Source organism: Mus caroli, chromosome 16 (assembly GCF_900094665.2).
Source record: "Mus caroli chromosome 16, CAROLI_EIJ_v1.1, whole genome shotgun sequence".
Lineage (NCBI taxonomy): Eukaryota > Metazoa > Chordata > Mammalia > Rodentia > Muridae > Mus > Mus caroli.
In genome coordinates, this window is record NC_034585.1 from 10,350,872 (window position 1) to 10,373,434 (window position 22,563).

Genomic DNA, 22,563 nt, shown 5'->3' on the forward strand with positions numbered 1-22,563 from the left:
AGTGCTGGGATTAAAGGCGTGCGCCGCCACCACCACCCGGCTTTGTTCTGTCTTTACCTGTATCTAGCATGTTCTCTCTTCAATTTGTCTCTATCCTGATAACCCTACCTCCTCCCTATGTGCTGCTCTAGTCTTCTCAACTCTACTGTAATGTTTCCATGAACTCTACTGTCTTCCTTGAAATCAACATCCTTAGCCATCAGGGAGCTGCAAATCAATTTGACTCTGAGACTCCATGCTATACCTGTCAGAACGGTTAAGATAAAAACCACAAGTGACCACTCATGTTGGATATGGAGCAAGGGGAACACTTCTCAATTGTTGGTGGGAGTGCAAACTTGTACAGCCACTTTGGAAATCAATATGGCAGTTTTTCAGAAAACTGGGAATCTATCTACTCCACTGAAGGAAGTGGCTATTGAAAAAACCTGGAGGAATGCTAGTGGCTGGGCTCTGTGCAGCCTTATAGAGACACTTCAAAAGAACTCAAGGTTAGGAGAGGACATAAAAAGAGCCCAAGTGGGCTCAGCAAGGAACAGGAAAAAGACTTGGACTATACTGCCTCAATTCCCAACAACAAATTCATTTTAATCTACTTTGAACTCTTCTCCAACCAATCTATTTTCTTTTGATAGCTAAGATGACAGAACAAGAGGTTAAGAAAACAATTCAGAGCCGGGTGTGGTGGCGCACGCCGTTAATCCCAGCACTCGGGAGGCAGAGGCAGGAGGATTTCTGAGTTCGAGGCCAGCCTGGTCTATAGAGTGAGTTCCAGGACAGCCAGGGAACTCAGAGAAACCCTGTCTCGAAAAACCAAGAAAAAAAAAAAGTAGAGAAAATTATATACTATACCAAGATTTTGATGTGGTCCACTTTCTTCAAACTTTCTTGCAACCGTTGACTCTGAAAATAACAACAACAAGTAAGTATACAACACTTATACTTGACTAGACTGACATAATATATTAGCAAACTTCATGAGGATTTTTGTGATATGCAAATAGGTACCTCAGGCAAAGCATCTGCAACTTGGTGATTACTAAGTGTGACAACTTAACATGTGCAAATAGTTTCCATTCTTTTACATGTAAAGGTACAAGGCATACCAAGTCATGAGGATGGATACCGTTAGTATTACTATACAGTGTCAATCCAACATCCCTCATCACTGATGTGAGAATCATTATAGTCACCAACTCAGGGAGTAGAGGAAATGATATTCAGAGCAGATATCCACTGAGTTGGATGTTGTAGAGCTCCTCAAGGAACCCCACTTGAAATGGTTCTATCTGTGAACTGTGAGCATCATATGAAACAACACAAAGTGCTTGATTGTGTGTGTTCCTGAGTAGATTCTAAGCAGCTGCCACAAATGTAAAAAGAGATGAGGAGAAGAGACACAAGAGGCAGCTCTTCTTTACTAGGAATGTATGTCACAGTATGGATTGTACTGCATGGACATGCAGATATGCACAGTTGCTAATGGTCCCATGTGGCCCAGCAATGATGACTGAACAGCAGGCTGTCATTCAAATCCTCTTGAGCACTGGAGACTAGCTACAAGTTTGAGTTTTAGGCAGATCCTAGAGCTGTGGTAACCTGAAGGGTTTGGTAGTTGATGTTATTGTTATTTTCTTGCACTCCTAAAGCCAAGGGGGTACTAAACCTCTCCCATGAGTGTGCAAACCTTCACCTAACTTGACTAGGTTGCTATGGTAAATCAGCTTTTATTTCCTCAAAACAGAATCATGATATGAGCTAACAGCATAATGACAACACTTTTAAAAAGATATTCTTTTTATAAACATATACCTTAAAATTAATTTGTAATATAGAAAGGGATTAAATACTAATTTTTCTTAAGTATAAAAATGACACAAGAGTGTCAATATCCTGGTTGGGGAGAGAAAGAGTAGAGTATTTGTTTGGGCTACTAAGACTGAACCCAGGGTCTTACACATGTGTGCTTTCCTTCTGACCTACCACTGAAGCCCAAGAGTATATTTAAAACAAAGATTTACAGATACATGAATAATTTATGTGACCAGGTACTACTTAATAGTTTAACAGAAACTCAAGTAAGTCTTTATAATAACCCTAATTATTATCCTATATCACAGGTGATAAAACGCAGGTGTCAAAAGATGACATTATGCTTTTAAACTAACATAAGGATCAATGCTCAAACTACACAAATATGACTCTTGTTTTTCCAAGATAGTTTTTCATGTAACCCAAGATACCCTCTCAAATTCGCTATGTAGTGATCCTGGCCTTGAACTCCTTCCTGATGTTTCTGCCCCTACCTCATGAAAGCTGGGATTACAGTCATGCACGATCATACTCAAACCCAATCTCTCTTTTTCTGTTGTTAAAGCTGGACTTGTATGCTTGGTCTTCCTGCCTCTGTCTGCTTCTCAAGTGGTTAGGAAACAGCCTGATCTACCACACCTACCTTGATTTTCTTTTAGTTTTTGTTTTTTTTTTTTTTAAAAGGTAAGGTTCTGAATATATGTATCTGTCCAAAAATCCTATGCTGAGACCTAATATCCTAAACAATGATATTAATAGGTTCAGCCTTTAGAAGTGACTAAAGGATTCACTAAAAGGGATTTGTGAACATGCTTATAAAGAGAGGATGGAGGACTGCTTCTCCTGTTCCCAGGTAAGAATACATAGCTGGTACTATTAAGGCCTTCACCAGACATTGACTCTACTGATATCCTGTCCTTAGGTTAGAACATCTACAAATGTAAGCAACATAGTTTTTGTTACTCACAAATTACCTGGTCCAATGCATTTTGTTATAGCAGCCAACCAGATAAAATTAACTTACAATACAATTTATGGATTTAATAATCAGGATATCTCAAATACAAAGAAGGATTTGCCCCAGAACCTGAAAAATAGGAAATCCAAGCTCCTTTATTAAAATTACCCATGTCTGGGAGCTGGAGAGATGGCTCAGCAGTTCAGAACACTGGATACACTCCCAGAGGACTTAGGTTCAATTCCTAGCATCCGAATTATGCTCATAACCACCTGTAATTTCAGTCCTAGGACCCACTCCCTCCTTTCGTCTTAGGGCACTGGGCATGCACCTGGTACACAGGCATACATGCAGGTTAAATATTTATACACATAAATGTTAAGAAAAAAATACCCATGGACTTTAGCAGAGTACAGAGCTATTGGTAACTGATAGCTGCTGAGAGAGGGACAGTGTCCTTTCTTTAAGGTGTGGCCTCTGGGAGGCCTAACATGTTTCTGTGATGGCTACACACCTAAGACTATATTGGCAGCATTCATGGGATTGACAGGTAAACAATAACAACAAAACAAACAGACCAAGATGGATGGGTACGTAATGGAGTGGGATTTCAAATACACACACATATATAAAAGCCCGTGCCGCTCACACTGAATTTTCCTTTTTTCTCCCTTACCCACAACCACCCCCCTTTCATTTTTTGTTGGTTTGGTTTGGTTTGGTTTTTTGTTTTGAGACAGTGTCTCTCTATGTAGTCCTGGCTGCCCTGGAACTTACTATGTAGAACAGGCTGGCCTCAATCTCAGAGATCTTTTTTCTCTGCATTCCCAAGTGCTGGGATTAATGAAAGGCATGAGTCACCATGACAGGCCTCTACACTGAATTCTCAATTTCTATATTCCCTTTCCCTGGAGGCCAGTCAGTCAGGGCAATATTACGAACCATCTCTTTTCCTGAAAGTCACCTTATGACTTTTCTCATTCTGGACAGAGGATATCAAAAGTAAAGGACACTCATGTCTCTGCTTTTGTGGAAGTCTCTGCAATGCTTTTAATGTTTCTACTCACCAGCTGACAAGCATGTTTTATTCTCTCCACAATGCCATCAAGTCCCAAGTACTGTAGAGACAACCAGAGTGGTAGGGCTCGGAGTTTGTCTGCAGGCTTATTTGATGTAAGACCAGCAACTAGTGTCTAAAAGAGACAAGACACATGCTCTCAGGGCTGCTGGAATGTCAGCACTGGCTAGCTATTCTACTACACATAGAACATGTCAGATGCTAGGCTGGATACTTGGCTTACATTACCCACTGGCCTTTCAAAACTAGTACCCTAAATGAGCTTAGCTCAAAGAGCTGGCTGTGTTCATGGAGGATTCACAAGTGAGGAAAGACAGAGCTACTCCAGGTGAAACTGCAGATGGACTAAGTTCTAGAGCCACACACTTAGCCATTTAGGAGGCAGCACCTTAACAGGTTCCTATGAGCATCTTTAAAATTGTTGGACATTATCAACTAAGCAAGATATCAACTGTTTAAGCAGTTATCATTGAACATTTACTTTGCATGAACCTATCACTAACAGATCTATGAAAAAAAATTCATGGTTTAAACCATTAAGATTATTATGTTACAACCTATACTGAAAATGTGGGTCAGTGTCTTAAATGGTAATTCTACTTTTGGGAACCTAATCTCTGAAAATAATTTGATTTGTAAATTTGATATGTAAAAAGATGTTTATTATCTATTAACAAAAACTTTGTAAGACCCTAAAAACTCTTAAATGACCATTATTAAGTAATCAAGCAAAAGAAAAAAAAATCAGTCATAAAATGCCACACACACAAAAAGCCTTCCATACACACAGGAAGTATGGGGAGGGCATAAGTAGGAAGATTTAAAGTATTGCATCCTGGGTTAATGAGACAGTTCAACATGTAAAAGCACTTGTGAGTTTGATCACTGGAACCCAGGGAAAGGTGGAGGAAGAGACGTTCACAAAGACCTCCACATGTGTGCGGAGGTCTGAGTACTTCCCCACCCCCTCACCCACCCCCAAATGTATCCTAGGAACTCCTGACCCTCCTGGCTACATCCCCTAAGTGCTAGGACATCAGGCACTGTCAACCACAGCCACTTTGTGTGGCGCTGAGGATGGAGTTCCGGGCTTCAGGCCTGCTAGACAAGCACTCTTTACCAATGGAGCTTCAGCTCCACTAACTTTTTGTTTGTTTGCTTTTATTTTTGAGGCAGGGTCTCACTATGCCCAAGATAGCCTTAAACTTGAGATTCTATTGCCTTAGCCTTCTGAGTACTGGGATTACTGGTATGTGCCACTTTGCCCACTTTAAAAAGAACTGGTACTGGAGAGTATGACCAAGGTACAATATACATGCATGAAAATGTCATACTGAAGCCCATTATTTTATACATTTGCCCCCCCAAAAGTAATTTAAGAAAGGCAACAGAAGTAGAATTAGAAAAAAAACTTTCCTTTATTTCTCTAAGTTCTATTCTAGAAGGCAATTATGAATATCATTCATTCCCTAGTGACAGTCAGCTCACCAAGGCAGGATCGTCATGTTTGTAGAGTGTCACTGCAGGAACAGCTGGCAAACCTAGCCATAGGCCAGGAGTTAGTGTCATGCTATCGCACTTGGTTGCAGCCTACCAAAAAGAGAGCTTTTGTTCATTAGGTAACCAGACAACATGAAACACAGTCCCTCCTCTAGTCATAAGAACTATGGAAAACCAGAATGAACTGAATAGACTAAGCTCCTTACCACCACCAATAGTCAATAAACCAACAACATACCAGCACAGATGAGGAGACATAACCTAGAGCCAATGTTGCCAGATTCACACTGGAAGAAAAAGCACCAGTGTGAGAACCAATTACTTAAATGTTACTTGTTCCCTAAGCAGGCACTCTACAAAAAAAAAACAAAAAAGAAGACCGTGCTGTCCTTAAGGTGATATACTAACATCTTCGCCTATGCCTTTTGTTAGCATTTATTAAAGCCAAAGGAGTTATAGAAAGCTTCAAAATGCACTTTTAAGAAAAACATGCTTTAGGGGCTGTCTCTGCTTACTTAAGACAATGCCCGCACTACTGTGTATCTTTCATGGTTACTCTTCCTTTTTATAGAAGATAAAAGGACCCTTCTCGTGGATGATGTGGTGACATGGGCATCTGGCTGCCCTGAACCTGCTCCTCTTCTCTCTAAAGACACTCCAGGGGCCTTCTGTCTAACCACCCTATAACCTTTATCAAACTATGAGCTCAGGTGGACTCACCCACTTCAGAAGTGTTCAAATGACCTCAGCTGTCAGAGGAACTCATGGAACATGAAGATGGAAAGAGGGCTAGGATTTCTGAAGTTACTTTTTACCATAATAGGAAATGTCTCTCCACAAGTCAAAACATAGGAACTCAAGCCAAGTGACCAGGATTAGGGAAGGAGGTGGAGAGGAACTTATGGAATTCTGGTTGACAATGTGTCTAAAGCCATTCCTAGCAATGGTCTTTTCCGTTATATGAAGCAATAAAATCTCTTGCTTTAGCCAGTTTGGGTGACCGTTAATGATAAATGTCACTCAGTGGTGGTCTGATGTTCATTCTCCATAAGGACCAAGATGGAACTGGCCAACCTTACTGTCTACTTACCCTTCCACATGAAGCCAAATGCTGTACTGCTCACAGAGTTCCTTCAAACGTCCAATCTTGTCTGTGTGTCCAACTGCTGCAGTTCCTAAATATAATGAAGCAGGGACATTAAAAAGCAACCCACTGCCTTCTGAATCTTTACAATGAGGGAGCTTTCATACACAGCTATACAGCATTTTGATGGGATGGAAGCAGCAGTGTATTCCTATTTGAAATCTTCCTTGTGGGTTGACTTACAATCAACACTTGCTAGTTGATTTGTATGAGTTTTGAAGAATGTGTCTCCTCTTTTAAAAGTGCCTAATTTTGTACTGAAAGCAGACTGACTTTTTACTCACTGTCATCAAGACTGTGGGACTGTTGATCTATGCTACATTTTATCAGCACTCTCTTTAGAAACCTCAGTTTTGTGCATAAACGTTTGTAGCTTTCCTCTTTCCGATGATGTCCTGTCAATAGAAACTGTCTTACATTCACTACTTTAGGTACAGTACTTCCATTGACATTTGCTCAAGTTATCTTTTCTCACTGTTTTTATATCCACATCCTGAGCTTTTTGATTTAGGTATCACCTTTATAAAAAGAATATGTAACATGAGTTTGTATTTTTATCACACAGGTTGCTATCATAAAACATATATTCTGACGACTACTTAAATATGTCCAAGGAGTCCTTCCCTTTAGTAATTTGCACTACAGATTTAGCTGGAGGCATCCTTTTTCTACTTAAGTAAAACACAGAGTCATGTGTTTCCCCAAATGCCCTAAATTTTCAGTTAACAAAATCCCAACTAGTAAAAACTTCTACATCCTCACTATGGCCTGAACAAACACAACTTTAAAAAAAAGGTTATGTAGGTTGGCAATGTGCCTTAGTTGGTAGAGTGTTTGCCTAGCATATAGAGACTCTAGATTAGATGCCTAGTATTACTCAGGAATGCCTGCTCACCCTGCCTCCCCCCCCCCAAGCTAGGAAACCCCACCTACCCTCCTTTCTCCAGGTCCCCCCCCCCACACACACACACACAAAAATCCTCCTCTACCCTTCCTGGCTGACATGACTCCTTGACTCTGAGTTTCCGGCAACGTACCCAAGAATGCCCACCCAGGGGTTCAGTTTTTGAACATGTATAGACACAATTCCAGCTCCTACCTGATACATCATTATTCCTTGCCTAAGCTCTACAAAACCCCCTTGCTTTAGCCTAGATATGTGACTTCACTGGCCTCCACTTTTGACATCGATGAACCCACGTAAGAGCTGCCTCCTAATAAACCTGCCTTTATTTTCTTTTCATCTGGTCTAATCAGGCCTATATCTTCATCACCAAGGGAGAGAAAAAGCTATCACCCAGCACCATATAAAGCAGGCATGGTGGTACATGCTTGTAATCCTAGCACTAAGACTAAAAGTTCAAGGTCATCCTTGGCTACCTGAGTTAAAGGCCAGTGTGAGACTTTTGTCTCAAAAGGGGATAAGGACTAGGGAGATGATTAGGCAAAATGCTTGTTCCACAAGCATGAAAACCTAAGTTCAATCCCCAGAACTCATGTTAAAACGCCAGGCATGATGGCAGCACATAGCAATCCCAGTAGGAAGCAGAGATAGGCAAGACCCTTGGGCTCTGCCGGCCAGACAGCCTAGCATTACCTGGCAAGGCCAGTGAGAGAGACCTGGTCTAAATAAAACCAAGTAGATCGTGCCCAAGGAACAACACTACAGGCACCACTCCCCACACATATACACAGGGTCTTACTATGTAGCCCTGCCTAGAACTTAGTATGTGTATCAAGCTGACCTCAAACTCACACAATGCTTGACATGTACCAAAACCTTTTTTTTTCTTTCCGAGACAGGGTTTTTCTGTGTAGCTCTGGCTGTCCTGGAACTCGCTCTGCAGACCAGGCTGGCCTCGAACTCAGAAATCCGCCTGCCTCTGCCTCCCAAGTGCTGGGATTAAAGGCCTGCACCACCACTGCCCAGCTTAAAAATATTTTTGATTCTGTTTATTTGAGACAGGGTCTCTCTATGTAGCCCTGGCTATCCTGGCACTTGCTATGCAGACCAAGGGGGCCTCAAAATTATAGAGACCTGCCTGCCTCTGCCTCTATTGCTGGAATCACAGGCATGCATACCACACATTTAGGTTACAGAATTAAGTAACACTTGATTGTAATACTTCTATCCAGATGAAAGTACAGGGTTGTATTTAATGACTGGATCACTATTGGAGTAATTTCATACTTTTGGTAGTGCCTATTTCTGAGGCATTTATTGAGGGAATATAGGTCACAATGGGAGGTCACTCAGTTACATGCTAAACATAATCTCTATCAAGTGACTGAATATGGGTCAATTTGTGCTTCTTTCTAAACATATAGTAAGGTAAGTCAGGCAGGAAGCAATGGTTTTCATTTTTTAGACAAACAACTTGATTAAAATATAATTTACTTGCAAAAAACGCCATTCATATAAGTATATAGTTCAATGAATGCTGATACATGCACATAGTATGTAACTAATGTCATGATCAATACTGATTCTATTACCTTAAAAGCTCTCCACCCTCACTGTAGCTGGTCTCCTCCCTAACTCATGACCCAACAATCTTTTATCCATTCCTTCCACTCAAGTCTTGTTTGTCCTAGAGTGTCAAGAGAATGCACCATATGCAATTCTTTGTACATCGGCGTGCCTTTGAAACTCCTCCACACTGAAGTGGGGGCCAGCACATCTTTGTACTTACTGATTAGTGTCCTACTGTAGGCAAATGCCCTAATTTGTTTATCCACTCACCTCGTGAAGAACACTCAAGTTATTTAATCAATGAACAAACACATGCATAGAAATCTTTGGTTGGAGATTGTTTCATTTCTCCTTGATAAACTACAGTAAGGGATGAGTGGATTACAGGATTTGCATTTGGCTCTCTGAGCAACTGTCCAAGTTTACTGAATGTCTGCAACATTTTGTATCCCAATATTGTGTAACAATTTCCTCCGAGAAACAAGGGCCACCATGCCTACTTTATGTGGTGCTGTGCAATAGCTTTTTCTCTCCCCTGGTAATGAAGATATAGGCCTGATTAGGCCAGATGAAAAGAAGATAAAGGCAGATTTATTTAGACAAGCAAATCAGCAAAGACAACTCTGAGACCAGTGGAGCTGCCTGGAAGAGTTTTATTGCAACAGAGGAATCTGGAAAGTATAGTCCTGTGATGATTAAAATCACATTTAAGGTTTAGACTTACTACGCTTGAGACCAAAAAGCAAAAGAATGCCTTTAACATATAAGTCCCTAGCTTCTACAGGCTGTACCCTAGCAGTCCAAGCTCTTTTTTTCCCAGCTGTTGAAAACTACTCTTAAATTGATTGATCTTGTAAAATTTGCTGTTCTTGTAAAATAACAGGTCATAAGACTCACTGCTATTTCTGCTTTTATAATTAAATTTGATTACTCTGCTAAAAAGATGACTAGGATAACTGCAAGATAAAGATGTTAAAATAAGACTCTGCCGATCCACTAGCAAAATACATGTAATCTTGTGGGTTTCACCTTTATACGCCTTGGGCTGATATGGCTAGCTGCTGCATCTTGGGAGTGCTCTCAGTTACAGTCCTGGTGCCATGAGGGCAGTATTTAATAAAGCCCTTCTTATTAAAATTTATCCATGGTCATGGTAAATCTCTGAGTGATCCCAGATCCGTAACAACTCCAACCTACTGAGCTGCCTGCAAGCTGTGCATGTGCTCCAGGCTGCCAGTGTTGTGAGCTGTCACTCATGCTGGGGTGGGCTTTGGTGATGCAGCTGTCTTTTAGTCATTTCTGCTTTAAGTAAACCCCAATAAAACTCACTGGCTCACCAAGTTTGACTTTGGTCTGTAGTGGGATCCCTATCTGGAGTACACTTTGTCACACAACACCCTACCAGGAATGTATGTAGCTGCTGTGACCCCTGTAAGCATAAGGCACCTTTTTCCTCAGCAGTGTAAGAGTCCCTCTCCGAAGGGAGGGACTGGAGCCAGGGTCAAAGGCATAGCAGACAAACAAAGACTGAACTAGATCTTGAGCTCTCATTGTGGTTTTACTTTATTATTTTATATTTTTAACACTGCCTGACCCTGAACTCACTATGCATCTTAACCCAATCTTGAACTTCAAACCTGTGGCCCACATACTCAGAGTGCTTCTCACCGACATGTGCTGCCCACCTTTGCTTCACTTAGACCTAAGGATCAAACTCAGAGCTTTGCACGTACTAAGTGTGTACTCTACCAACTGAACTACATCCGAGACCTCACTATGGTTTCTCTGTTTAGACCAGACTGGCCTTGACTGTTGATCCCCAGGCATTAGCCTCTGAAGTGCTGGAATTAGAAGCTATGATCTAAGTATAGACCAACATATGGAGCTAAACTGTATTGTTGTAATGATAATGACATTAAACATCTTTAAAGTGTTTATATACCCATGTGGTAAATTATCCATCCAAATGTTGTTTATTTTAAAGCTGTCTGTCACCTTAATTACTGAATTGAAACAGAATTTTATATATTTTAGATATAAATCATATGCCAGAAAAAAAAAAGTTTTGTAAATACTTTTCCCAGCCTACTGCTTGCTTTTACTTCTTAATAGGGTTTTTGCTTTTGAGATAGAATCTATTATATAGCTCTGGCTGTCCTGGAACTTGCTGTGTAGACCAGGCTGGCTTCTAATGTACAGAGATCCACCTGCCTCTGCACTGCTAGTGCTGGAATTAAGGGCATGAGCCACATACCCAGCTCAAACGGGTCTTCTCAAATAGCAAAAGCTTCTTATTGCTGGGGCCTGAATCCAGGATCCTGGACTTGCTAAACACAAGCTATAAACTGAGTGATGGTCCAAATCAAGTCTGTCTGTCTGTCTCTCTTTTCTTTTCTTGTTCCATTTTATTTGCTGTTTCCAAATGTAAAAAAGAAAGTCAAGATTCTTACAATTCTTACAACAGTTTGAATGAGACATCTCAGACAAGCAAAGCAATTCTTGTACACATTCCCATTTCTCTCCACCTTTGCTGCTTCATACAGTGTGACTGATAAAACTGATGGCTTGTACTTGGTGGGAAAATGCCATTTCTTTACACCACCACATAGCAGTTTCTACTTTTCTGCAAGTCAATTTTTAACAAGTTACTTTGCTTTTTTTCTTTTAAATGTTAGGAGGCACATGGAACTGGAGAATTTAGCTGCCCCATTTTATTCAGCAACTGCACAAATAAGAACAGCAGTCTCCCCACTGCAGGTGGCTAGGCTGGTAGATATTAGCTCTAGTAGATTCAATTTCCTTTATATCTTGCAAGTCTGGATTCCAGAAGAATAATGAGGACCTCACAGGTGAAATTTAACAGTGAAGCTGCATTCAGTTACATTCTGTTAGTCTCTGCTATCTGCATAGACTAAAGACGGTTTGCTAAATGGCACTGAAGAAAATCCTGACCCAGGTGACATGACTTAGTCCAAATGTTTCTGACTAAAGAAATTATACAACAATATTTATAGACTAACTTTTAAAGAGATGGTTGACATTAATACTGTACATATTTTACATATAAAATAGGTTCAGGCATTATTACCTCTGAGAGTGTCAGGTACATATAAACCCCCAAGCACTTGTGATGGTTTATTAGCTAGGAGCAGTAAAGAAACAAAACAGTCCGGTTTCTCTGTTGTGTTTAATACATGGAGAGATTGCAGAAAATCGTGAGAAAACAAAAAGACAGAAAACGTCAACCTGTGGGTTTCTTTAAAACACCCAGAGTACATGACCTCTGCACAAAGACAAATATAAAAGGTCTGGATGATCACGCTTGGTTACACTACATAATTTAGAATGAGTACTACTGGCTGAGTTCTTCTGCTTTGGAACCTAATGCTTTTAGTTCTGCTGTACCTGTGGCCCAAGATCTCATTTTCAGAGCGGCACAGTTTTCCTTACAGGCAAGGACCCATTTGAGCATCAGCATTACACCTTAAAGGTTAACAAGCGACAGAACAAATGTCTTAACTCTACTTTACTGTTTTATGCTTGCGGTTAGAGTATTTACAAAAGGCTAATAGTGGATAAAGATCTTTCCCTCCTCTCCTCCCCCCCCCCCCCCCCCCCCCCCCCCCCCCCCGGTCACTTCCTCCAGGACTTTATGGAGGAAGTACCGGTACTTTTATGGGGTGATCAATTTTGAGTAAGCACAAAGATGAGGTACAATAATTCTTGGCTCGAATGTTCTAGTTCCCCCACAGCTAACTTAACTGACATGTCGCTAACTGACAGTCAAGACAGTGCCTTAGGCCTAGAACAGCCAAAAAGAACAGCCATTTTATGTAGGGTGATAAAGTGATCACTGACTGGCATCCAAGGTTAGAGTCTAGTCCAGTGGTAAACAATGTTGTCAATAAATCAGAAACTGAAAATATATTTAAAGAACACTGGCCATTGAGGGAAATGTGGCCCCTAATATTGTCTATGTCAAAGAAGGGAAGTGGTAGCTGAATGTGCTCAATGGATTTCTATAAACACAGTTTCAGGAGGAGCTGTGCTGAGCTTTTCCTAACAAAAAGGCGCACTCTTTCATATCAAATCACTGTGGCCAAGAGGAATCAGTCATAGGACATTGACTGTGACATAATTCTGGCTGTAAACAATTTATGGAAATAGGAAGCTGAAGTGCTTTGTCAAAGGCTACTTGGCCCATACAAAAACAGCCCAAATCTGCAGTTTACAAAGGGAAAATACAACTCTCTTAAATTTAAATTTTGGGGTAGATATATTTTTTCTTTGTTTGTTTGTTTGTTTTGTTTTCAAGACAGGGTTTCTCTGTACAGCCCTGGCTGCCCTGGAACTCACTTTGTAGACCAGGCTGCCCTCGAACTCAGAAATCCGCCTGCCTCTGCCTCCCGAGTGATGTATTTCTTTAAATACCAAGAATTTTTCATTAATTTCCAACAAACAGTTGGAGCCTATTTGATATTGTAAGAAAAAACTCAGGGAAATAATATACACAATAACTAGGTGAGCTGTCAAAATAAACCATACAATGTTAAGTGGACCAAAGTGAAAATGTTAAAAATGGTATAAAAGTGAAACCAAAGTCATGGGGTACAATGAAGGCTTTTAAAAAAATTCCACATGCCTTTGGCATCTTAAAATATTTTTGTTATTTTGCTATTTATTTTAAAAGACTTCAAAGCAGATGAAATACGTGCAAATTATTTGAAATTCCTGCCAGCAGCAGTCAGATGTGTTAGAAGAAAAGTGAAAGAGCCTCTCCTGTGGCAGAGCCGCCACATGATGGGAGGGGCTCAACCCTCTACCCCGTACTGGATGGCACCCCAGAGGGCCGTGCAGCAGTCACAAACAAGGCATTGTTGTGTGGGAGGGAAGGGACCGAGGAATTTCCACTGGTCGAAAACATCCCATCTTTAGTTTTTCCAGATACTCTGCGTGGACTGAACCTTGATTGCATCTTTTACTTTGAATCACTCTCTCTTCCTTCCTATATTCCCAGTCTTCCAATACTTCAGGAACTATCAGAACATAAACATATGTTCTGTGCTTCTGGTCTTGAATCTGCTCAAATATTCCCAGGAGTCTGCCTAATTTTCCTTTGACTCCAGCCTTTTCATACACTTCCCTCAAAGCAGCAGTGCCAGGCTCCTCCTCTGGGGACAATCCACTGGACTGCTACTCAACAACTGCACCTCATCCTCCTGCTCGCTTCTTGAAGCCCCCGCGGTCCTATGTCCGCGTCTGGTTGTTCTTGAATTTCATCCTGGAGCTGGGCTCCTGCAGCCTCTGCTCTGGCCGCCACCGTGGAGACCCGGCCGCCGCCACCCCGCTGGGTAGTCGCCGAAGGAAGTCGTGGTGCTTGGGCACCAGTAGGACGCCCGGCGACATGGACGGCCACCGCGACCCAGGGTGGAACGCGGGTCACTGCAGTGGGGGCGCAGCGGTGGAAGCGCCGCCTCTGTTCCGGCACCCGCCGCTCTCCTTGGAGCCCGCCACCGCCGCTGTCGCTCGCAGGGGGAAGAGCGTGGCTCGAGGGTCGTGCCACAAGGAGACAGTTGGAAGCAGCAGTGCAGACCTGGCAGAGAAGCCCTCTTTCTTTCTTTCATTTTTGGTTTTGTTTTGAGATAAGACATTGCAGTGTAGCCTTGGCTGGCCTAGAACTCATTATGCAGAGACTATGACAGAGCTTGTTTAGGGAGAAATGAGTTACTGACATCAAGTCTCTAACATGTATGCTCTAGTACATTTGGGCCTTTTTATTATTTATTTATTTATTTATTTATTTATTTATTTATATATATTTTTCGAGACAGGGTTTCTTTGTGTATCCCTGGCTGTCCTGGAACTCACTCTGTAGACCAGGCTGGCCTTGAACTCAGAAATCCACCTGCCTTTGCCGCCCAAGTATCGGATTAAAGGTGTGCGCCACCACTGCCCAGCACATTTGGGCCTTCTTAAACTTCTTTCAGGGCCGGGCGTGGTGGCGCACGCCTTTAATCCCAGCACTCGGGAGGCAGAGGCAGGAGGATTTCTGAGTTCGAGGCCAGCCTGGTCTACAGAGTGAGTTCCAGGACAGCCAAGGCTACACAGAGAAACCCTGTCTCGAAAAAACCAAAAAAAAAAAAAAAAACAACTTCTTTCAGGAATACACTGTACTTTTCAGTGCATAGATATTACACATATTTTGTTATATTTATTCACTAAGTATTTTAAATTTATTAGCCTGTGTATAATAAGCACGTGAGATGTGTGTGTGCCCACATGCCATGGCAATAATGTGGAAGTCAGAGGCTAACTCTATGGAGCTGATTTTTCTTTTCACCCTTATGAGTTTGGGAAATTGAACTCTGGTTGTCGGATATATATCATCAGGCAATAAGCACCTTTACCTGCTAAGTCCCCTTGCCCCATTTTCACGGTTTGGTTTGGTATTTTTTTTTTTTTTTTTGGTTTTTCGAGACAGGGTTTCTCTNTGTAGCCCTGGTTNTCCTGGCACTCACTTTGTAGACCAGGCTGGCCTCGAACTCAGAAATCCGCCTGCCTCTGCCTCCCGAGTGCTGGGATTAAAGGCGTGCGCCACCACGCCCGGCTAGTTTGGTATTTTTAGGTAAGGTTTCTCTATGCTGCCTTGACTGGTCTGGAACTAGCCCTGTAGACCAGGCTCTTGAACTCACAGAGATCTGCCTGCCCCTGCCTTCCAAGTGCTGAGATTAAAGGGATGCAATACCACTGCCTAGACTAGTTTCATCCTTTTTGATGCTATCATAAAAGACATTGTAAATTCAACGTTATTTATTGCATTTATTTTGTATGTACACGTGGGCATACATACAACAGAGTGCAACAGGAAGGACACTTTCAGGGTTCTGTTCCCTCTTTACCATGAGACAGAACTCGGCCCATTCAATTTAGCGGCAAGCATCTTTATCTTCTCAGCTAGCTATCTTGTTGGCCTTAAATTAGATTTCTATTTGTTGGCTGCTAGATAGAAATCTAGAAACTTTATTAGGTTCACAAATTAGTTCCAGGAGCTTTTCTTTAGTTGCTTTAAGAGCATCTCACCTTGAGTTGGAGGCCAGCCTGGTCTACAAATCCAAGTTCCAGCACAGACAAGGCTATACAGAGAAACGCCGGCCGTCTCAAAAACCAATCAATGAAACAAAGAAACAAAAACCAAGAGTGCCTCACCTTGATGGGGGCGGCATCTCACTTTTTAACATGAGCACTTACAAGGCCAAGGCAGGAGGACTACTATGAATTCCAGGCCTGCCTTGGTTATAGAACTGAGACCCCATCTTGACAACACAGGATCCTATCTCGTAGGCCAAGTATTCAGTGTGTACTAGATTATGACACCTACCAGCATTTGCAACAAGCAGCAAGGGCAGTCTTCCTCTTTCTACGTCATCTTTAATCAGTTTCTCGAGAAAGGCAACGTCCTAGGACCAGCAAACAAACCACAACAATATAAGACAACCAGTATAAAATATAAGACAACCAGCACAAAAGGTGCACACTGATAAGCTATGACTGTGTGTGTACACACAAATGCATGTACATATGGTTACTAGAACACATATGTATGTGCAGAGGGGTCAAAGGTCCAGCTCAGGGGTGCTCCTCAAGAGCCAATTAGCTTATTTTTTGAGACAGTGTCTCACTGACCTGGAGCTTGCTGATATGACTGTGCTGGCTATACAGCAAGGCCCATGGATTAACCTGACCTCGTCTCTCAAGCATGAGCCACTATGTCTGGCCCTAAGGTTTTTTAGTTTTGTTTTTGTTGTTGTTGTTATTTTGAGACAGTATCTCACCATGTAACTCTGACTGGCCTGAAACTTGCTATGTAGACCAGGCTGGCTTTGAACTTATGGAGATCCACCTTCTCTACTGCTCAAATGCTGGGATTAAGAATAAGTGCCACCACGCCAGTGAGTTTTAAAAGGTGAGTTCCAGGGATTGAACTCAGGTCCTCACATTTTCTTAAAAAGCACTTTACCAGTTGAGCTCTCTCCTATCCACCACCAGTTTCATAAGGCCTAAACTGGCTTTGAAGTTCTGATTCTTGCTTCCACCCCCTGAAGGTGCATACCATGTTTGGTTTTACGTGGTACTCAGGATCAAACCCAGGGCTTTGTGCACACTAGGAAGCACTACAGAGACCTAAGCTAATGGTTAATGAAAAACCGTGACTTCTAAAAGCACAGATGACTCAAAATTAATAACTCAAATCATTTTTTATGTTAGGATAACTATTTACTCATGAACTTCAGATTTAAAACATTAAAATCTATTCAGTTTTATTAATTGGTGTAAGAAAAGTATTTTAAAGTCACTGTATGCAACCTGGACAAAATGCATATTAGAAGCTCTTAAAAAACATTAATTTTCTTGTGATTTAAAAAAATTTAAGAGTTCTGAACTCCTTTTATTTTATTTTATTTTAGGCAGGGTCATATATATAGAGAGAGAATAATAAAATAAAAACTACTCCTATAATATTAAACGTTCACAGGAAACACATTTACAACCTTTCCAAATTTCTCTTTGGTATCACTGAGTTATTTTTCTCCTATTTATTAATATTAAATTATTAATATTAAAGTATGCCTCCTATAGAAATTTCACACTATTCAAATAAATTTTTATAACAATTCTGCTTTCTATAATCACAGATAACAAAAATCTGTATTCCTAGTAAACTAATTAGAAATATTAAAAGAGATTAAAGGTGAAAACTGTACATATACAAGACCAATATTTCTAGTTTTAAACATTTACATTAGCTGGGAACTGGTGGCAGAGGCACAGTCCTTTAATCCCAGCACTCAGGAGGCAGAGGCAGGTGGATGGATTCAAGGCTAGCTTGGTCTACAGAGTAAGTTACAGGACAGCCAAAGGTACCCTGTCTTGAAAACCAAAACATTGAAAACAAACAAAACATTTACATTAAAAGAAAATAATTTCTCATTCCCCACAGACAAGTAAACTATTTTGAAAATAGAAATGCAGAATCCTAGAGTTTTTCCCTTCCTTTCTGCTTCAATGTCGAGATATTTATCTCCTGCATGTGTAAAAACTAACCCTAAGATTACAATGAAGGACTTCATTTCAAATCTGCTCATTCACATTATAGAAGGATCACAGTTCTAAAGCCAGTCTGGGATCCCAGGAAGACCTAGTCTCAACACAACAAAAAACAAAAGAATCTGCCCACTCAAAAACTTAGATAGCAGTGACAGCTAGCTAAAGCTCTGAGCGTGAACAAATTTCTCATGCTTACTTGGGATGCATGATGATGAAAGGGCTGGGGAAGAGTATATACTCAGCATACAAGGGGCCTTAGACCAAAACAATCCTCCTCCCACCACTCCAAAAGAAGCAGGTGATGAAGTAATACAAAATTCCTTTAGAGCTACAAAGCCTGGCCTTCATTCAGATACAAAAGCATATACAGCACCACAACGGGAGCAATGAAGCAATAAATGGGTAAGCTAATAACTATCTGGGAGCCAGCAAACACAATGTCAGATAAAAGAAAAACATGGTTTCAAAACGCAATTCTATAGAACCATCTAACCAAAAGGGGAACTCACCATCTGATGCTGGGATCCAAACATAGTGTTACAGGGCACACGGCACAGGCAGGGGAAGGGTAAGCCAAGCTGCAAGAAGAAACACACTGTTTACTTATGACTATGAGACTGAGCAGTGGAGACAAACCACAAAGTATTCTTTAAAAACAGAGATTTTAGTGGGGGTACAATGGTGTGTGTGTGTTATCTTATTACTAAGCTTGGAGGTCACATGTATGAAGTCAGCCTGGCCTATACAGTAGGACCTTGCCTTTAAGATTTAAAAAAAAAAATTCTCTCCCCTCAAGACTTCAAGCTTTATAAATATATATTAAAGGACATTTGGAAAGTTAAACTCTCACTCCAAAAGGTGACTTAACAAATGATTTGTAGGAGGACACAATCTAAACCTCTCTAAATAACATAGTCTATAATATGCCAAAAACCCAACCCAACCCAAACCAAAAAAACCAAAAACTAAGCACATTGCATTCTGAGTTGAGGAGGGTAACCTGGCATTCTTCCTTCAATCATTCAGAGAACAGTATCTTTTTTTTTTTTTAAGATTTATTTATTTTATGTATATGAGTACACTGTAACTGGACAGATGGTTGTGAGCCATCATGTGGTTGCTGGGAATTGAGCTCAGGACCCCAACTTTGGGGCCCACTCGCTTCTACCCAAAGATTTATTTACTGTTATATGTAAGTACACTGTAGCTGTCTTCAGACACCCCAGAGGAGAGCATCAGATCTCATATGGGTGGTTGCTGGGATTTGAACTCAGGACTTTCAGAAGAACAGTCAGTGTTCTTAACCACTGGGTGGTCTCTCTAGCCCAGAGAACATTATCTTATTTATGGGTCCTTCTACCCCTAAAAAATAAGAAGTATAGATTATCAGAAGAATATTGCTTAAAAGAAGCAAAGTCTGGTGAGATGGCTCAGAGGGTAAGAGCACTGACTGTTCTTCCAAAGGTCCTGAGTTCAAATCCCAGCAACCACATGGTGGCTCACAACCATCTGTAATGAGATCTGACGCCCTCTTCTAGAACGTATGAAGACAGCTACAATGTACTCATATATAATAAATAAATAAATCTTAAAAAAAAAAAAAGAAGCAAAGTCAATGTCACGTATGGAGAAAAGTTGTCAAATTAATTTTGTAACATTAAATTCTTAATGTTTAGTTTCAAAACACAGGGAGCTGGTAGTTTTAGAAACTATAAACAGATGCAGCATTAAAAACATACAGTGAGTTGGGTGTGGTGGCACACGTCTTTAATTCCAGCACTCGGGAGGCAGAGGCAGGCGGATTTCTGAGCCTGGTCTACAGAGTGAGTTCCAGGACAGCCAGGGCTATACAGAGAAACCCTGTCTCGAAAACAAAACAAAACAAAACAAAAAACAAAAACCAACCATACAGTGAGTGCTTCATTCACACATTTTCTCTAGAAAACACTTTATGTAGTATGCTTTCCTTTGGCAGCGCCAGGGATTGACCCTAGGGCCTTATGGATGCTAGACCAAGTGCTCTGCTACTGAGCTACATTGCATTCCTTCCTTAAAATACTTAAAAAAACAAAGCAAAATAAAAATCCACTTCAAAAGTGATTTGGAGTCTAAGAAAGGAGGATGGCCAGTTCCTGAGCTACAGAGTTTGATACCAGCCTGGGCTACACTCATGATAAGATCTCATCTGAAAAATTAAGTCTGGTGTGGTAGCTCACATCTGGGCAGTGCTCTTGCCTCTACTTTCCAAACTCTAGAATGGTTGTGCTACCAACAAGCCCACGGAGTCATTATTTCTCTTTTCTGTTTTTCGTCATGCTATATGCTCCAAGTTAATTGGCCTATGCCTCTGTACAATTCTCCTGTCTCCATACCCATCTCATGCTGGGATTACAGAAGTACGGCAGTGTGTCAGGCTTCCTTGTGTGGGCCATCAGGCTTATGCATCAAGCACTTTTATGCACTGAATCATTCTGCCAGCCCACAGTGCTGTACTGTTTGTATAATAACAAAAAAGCATATAAAGAGATCTTTTTGTCTACTTGATACAAATAGCAGCTAGAGAAATGAATCTGTGTGCTTTAAATGTTTAAAGAACAGGGGCTTGAGAGATGACTCAGTGCTTAGAAATACTCATTGACTATCTGGGTTTGGTTTCTAGCACCCCACATCAGGTGGCTTACAAACACCTGCCACAGCTCCAGGCATCCAGACTCAAGCACAAATGTAGCACACCTTTACAGACATGCATCTATAAGGAAAATGTGTTTAAAAAAAGTTTAAAAGACCCAGCACTGGGGCTACAGGTGCAGCTGAGTATGTAGAGCCCCTGCTTAGCACATGTGAAGCCTTGAGTTTGAGCTCTAGCAATACAAATCAAAAAGAAACCACATGACACAGTTTCTTTAAACTATCTATCTCTGGGGGCTAGAGAGATGGCTCAAGTGTAAAAAACACTTGTTGGTCTGGGTTTGGTTCTTGACAGCCACATTGCAATGTTTCCAATCACCTCTACATCAATTACAGGGCATGTTACACCTCTTCTGGTCACTGTGGCAACCTGCATAAATGTTCTACAGATACAGACATGCAGGCAAACACAAATACACACGCACGCACACACACACACACGTACACACTCACGCACGCACACACACACAAATAAAATAAAATAGCATGCCTCTATCTTTGGGACTGGGGAGATGGCTCAGAGGTAAAGCATGTGTTTGGATTACAGAAACCTATGTAAATGCCAGGTGGGATTAGTCACCCACTTGTAATGCCAGACCTGGAAGGCACAGACAGGGAATCTACAGAGTAAGCTCTGGGTTTAACTAAGAGACTTTGATTCAATGAATGAGATGAAAGAATACTTGAGGATGACTCCTGACATTAACCCCTTGGCCTCCATGAATATGTATGTATCTACTCACACAGACATATAAAAACATGCATACACACATACACATGAAAAAAATATGGGAGGTGTTAAAAACAGCAACCACTTTTTTTCTTTTTTTACATTACCTGATTACAAAGGTATTGGCCCAGGCCAGGTCTAGCGGCAGCACTAAGATATATGACAGGCTTTTTGTTATATAACACGTTGAATCCATCTACAACAAAGTCTTCGTAGCGAGAATGAATGGCAAGCCTACAGATCTTAGCAAGTCCTTCCCTCTCTTCCTCGTGGAAATATGCACATCCATTTTCGTACCTATTAAGAGATGTTGTATGTTAATGTACTCTTATTTTAAATTTTAAAAATATTTTATTTTACACCTTATACTAGTTAAAATGGCTAAAATAAAAAACTAAGGTGACAGCACATGTTGGAGAGAATGTGGAAAAAGAGGAACACTCCTTCACTGCTGATAGGATTGCAAACTGTCTAACCACTCTGGAAATCAATCTGGAGATTCCTCAGAAAATTAGAAATAGATCTTCCTGAAGACCCAGCTGTACTACTCCTGGGAATATACCCAAAAGATGTCCCACCATGCCACAGGGGCACGTATTCCACTCTGTTCTTAGTGGCCTTGTAATATCCAGAAGCTGGAAAAAACTCAGATGCCCACAACGGAAGAATGAATACAGAAAATGTAGTCCACTTACACAATGGAATACTATTCAGCTATTAAGAACGAGGACATCATGCATTTTGCAGGCAAATGAATGGACTTAGAAAATACCATCCTGGGGCTAGAGAGATGGCTCAGTGGTTAAGAGCACTGTCTGCTCTTACAAAGGTCCTGAGTTCAATTCCCAGCAACCACATGGTCGCTCACAACCATCTGCAGTGTGATCTGATGCCCTCTTCTGGTGTTTCTGAAGACAGCTACAGTGTACTCGTCATATATATATAATAAAATCTTTTAAAAGAAAGAAAGAAAGAAAGAAAGAAAGAAACAAACAAACAATATATCATCCTGAGTGAGGTAACTCAAACCCAAAAGGACATGCATGGTATGTACTCACTAAGTGGATATTAGCCA

The 22,563-nt window shown here is 41.0% G+C and overlaps 1 protein-coding gene and 1 pseudogene across 2 annotated transcripts in view; both read right to left on the minus strand.

The window, feature by feature from the left end:
- Positions 1 to 22,563, minus strand: part of Pdxdc1 (pyridoxal dependent decarboxylase domain containing 1) — a 67,856-nt gene that overhangs the window by 16,978 nt on the left and 28,315 nt on the right. For both annotated transcript variants that reach the window (XM_029470326.1, XM_021185429.2), the window contains exons 6-13: positions 21,596 to 21,785; positions 18,580 to 18,648; positions 16,344 to 16,422; positions 6,439 to 6,523; positions 5,587 to 5,635; positions 5,337 to 5,438; positions 3,838 to 3,963; positions 853 to 903 (exon numbers count right to left, since the gene is read on the minus strand). In XM_029470326.1, coding sequence (XP_029326186.1) covers positions 853 to 903; positions 3,838 to 3,963; positions 5,337 to 5,438; positions 5,587 to 5,635; positions 6,439 to 6,523; positions 16,344 to 16,422; positions 18,580 to 18,648; positions 21,596 to 21,785 — 751 coding nt within the window. The remainder of the gene's footprint in view (positions 1 to 852; positions 904 to 3,837; positions 3,964 to 5,336; positions 5,439 to 5,586; positions 5,636 to 6,438; positions 6,524 to 16,343; positions 16,423 to 18,579; positions 18,649 to 21,595; positions 21,786 to 22,563) is intronic.
- On the minus strand, positions 13,505 to 14,565 carry LOC110311969 (annotated as a pseudogene).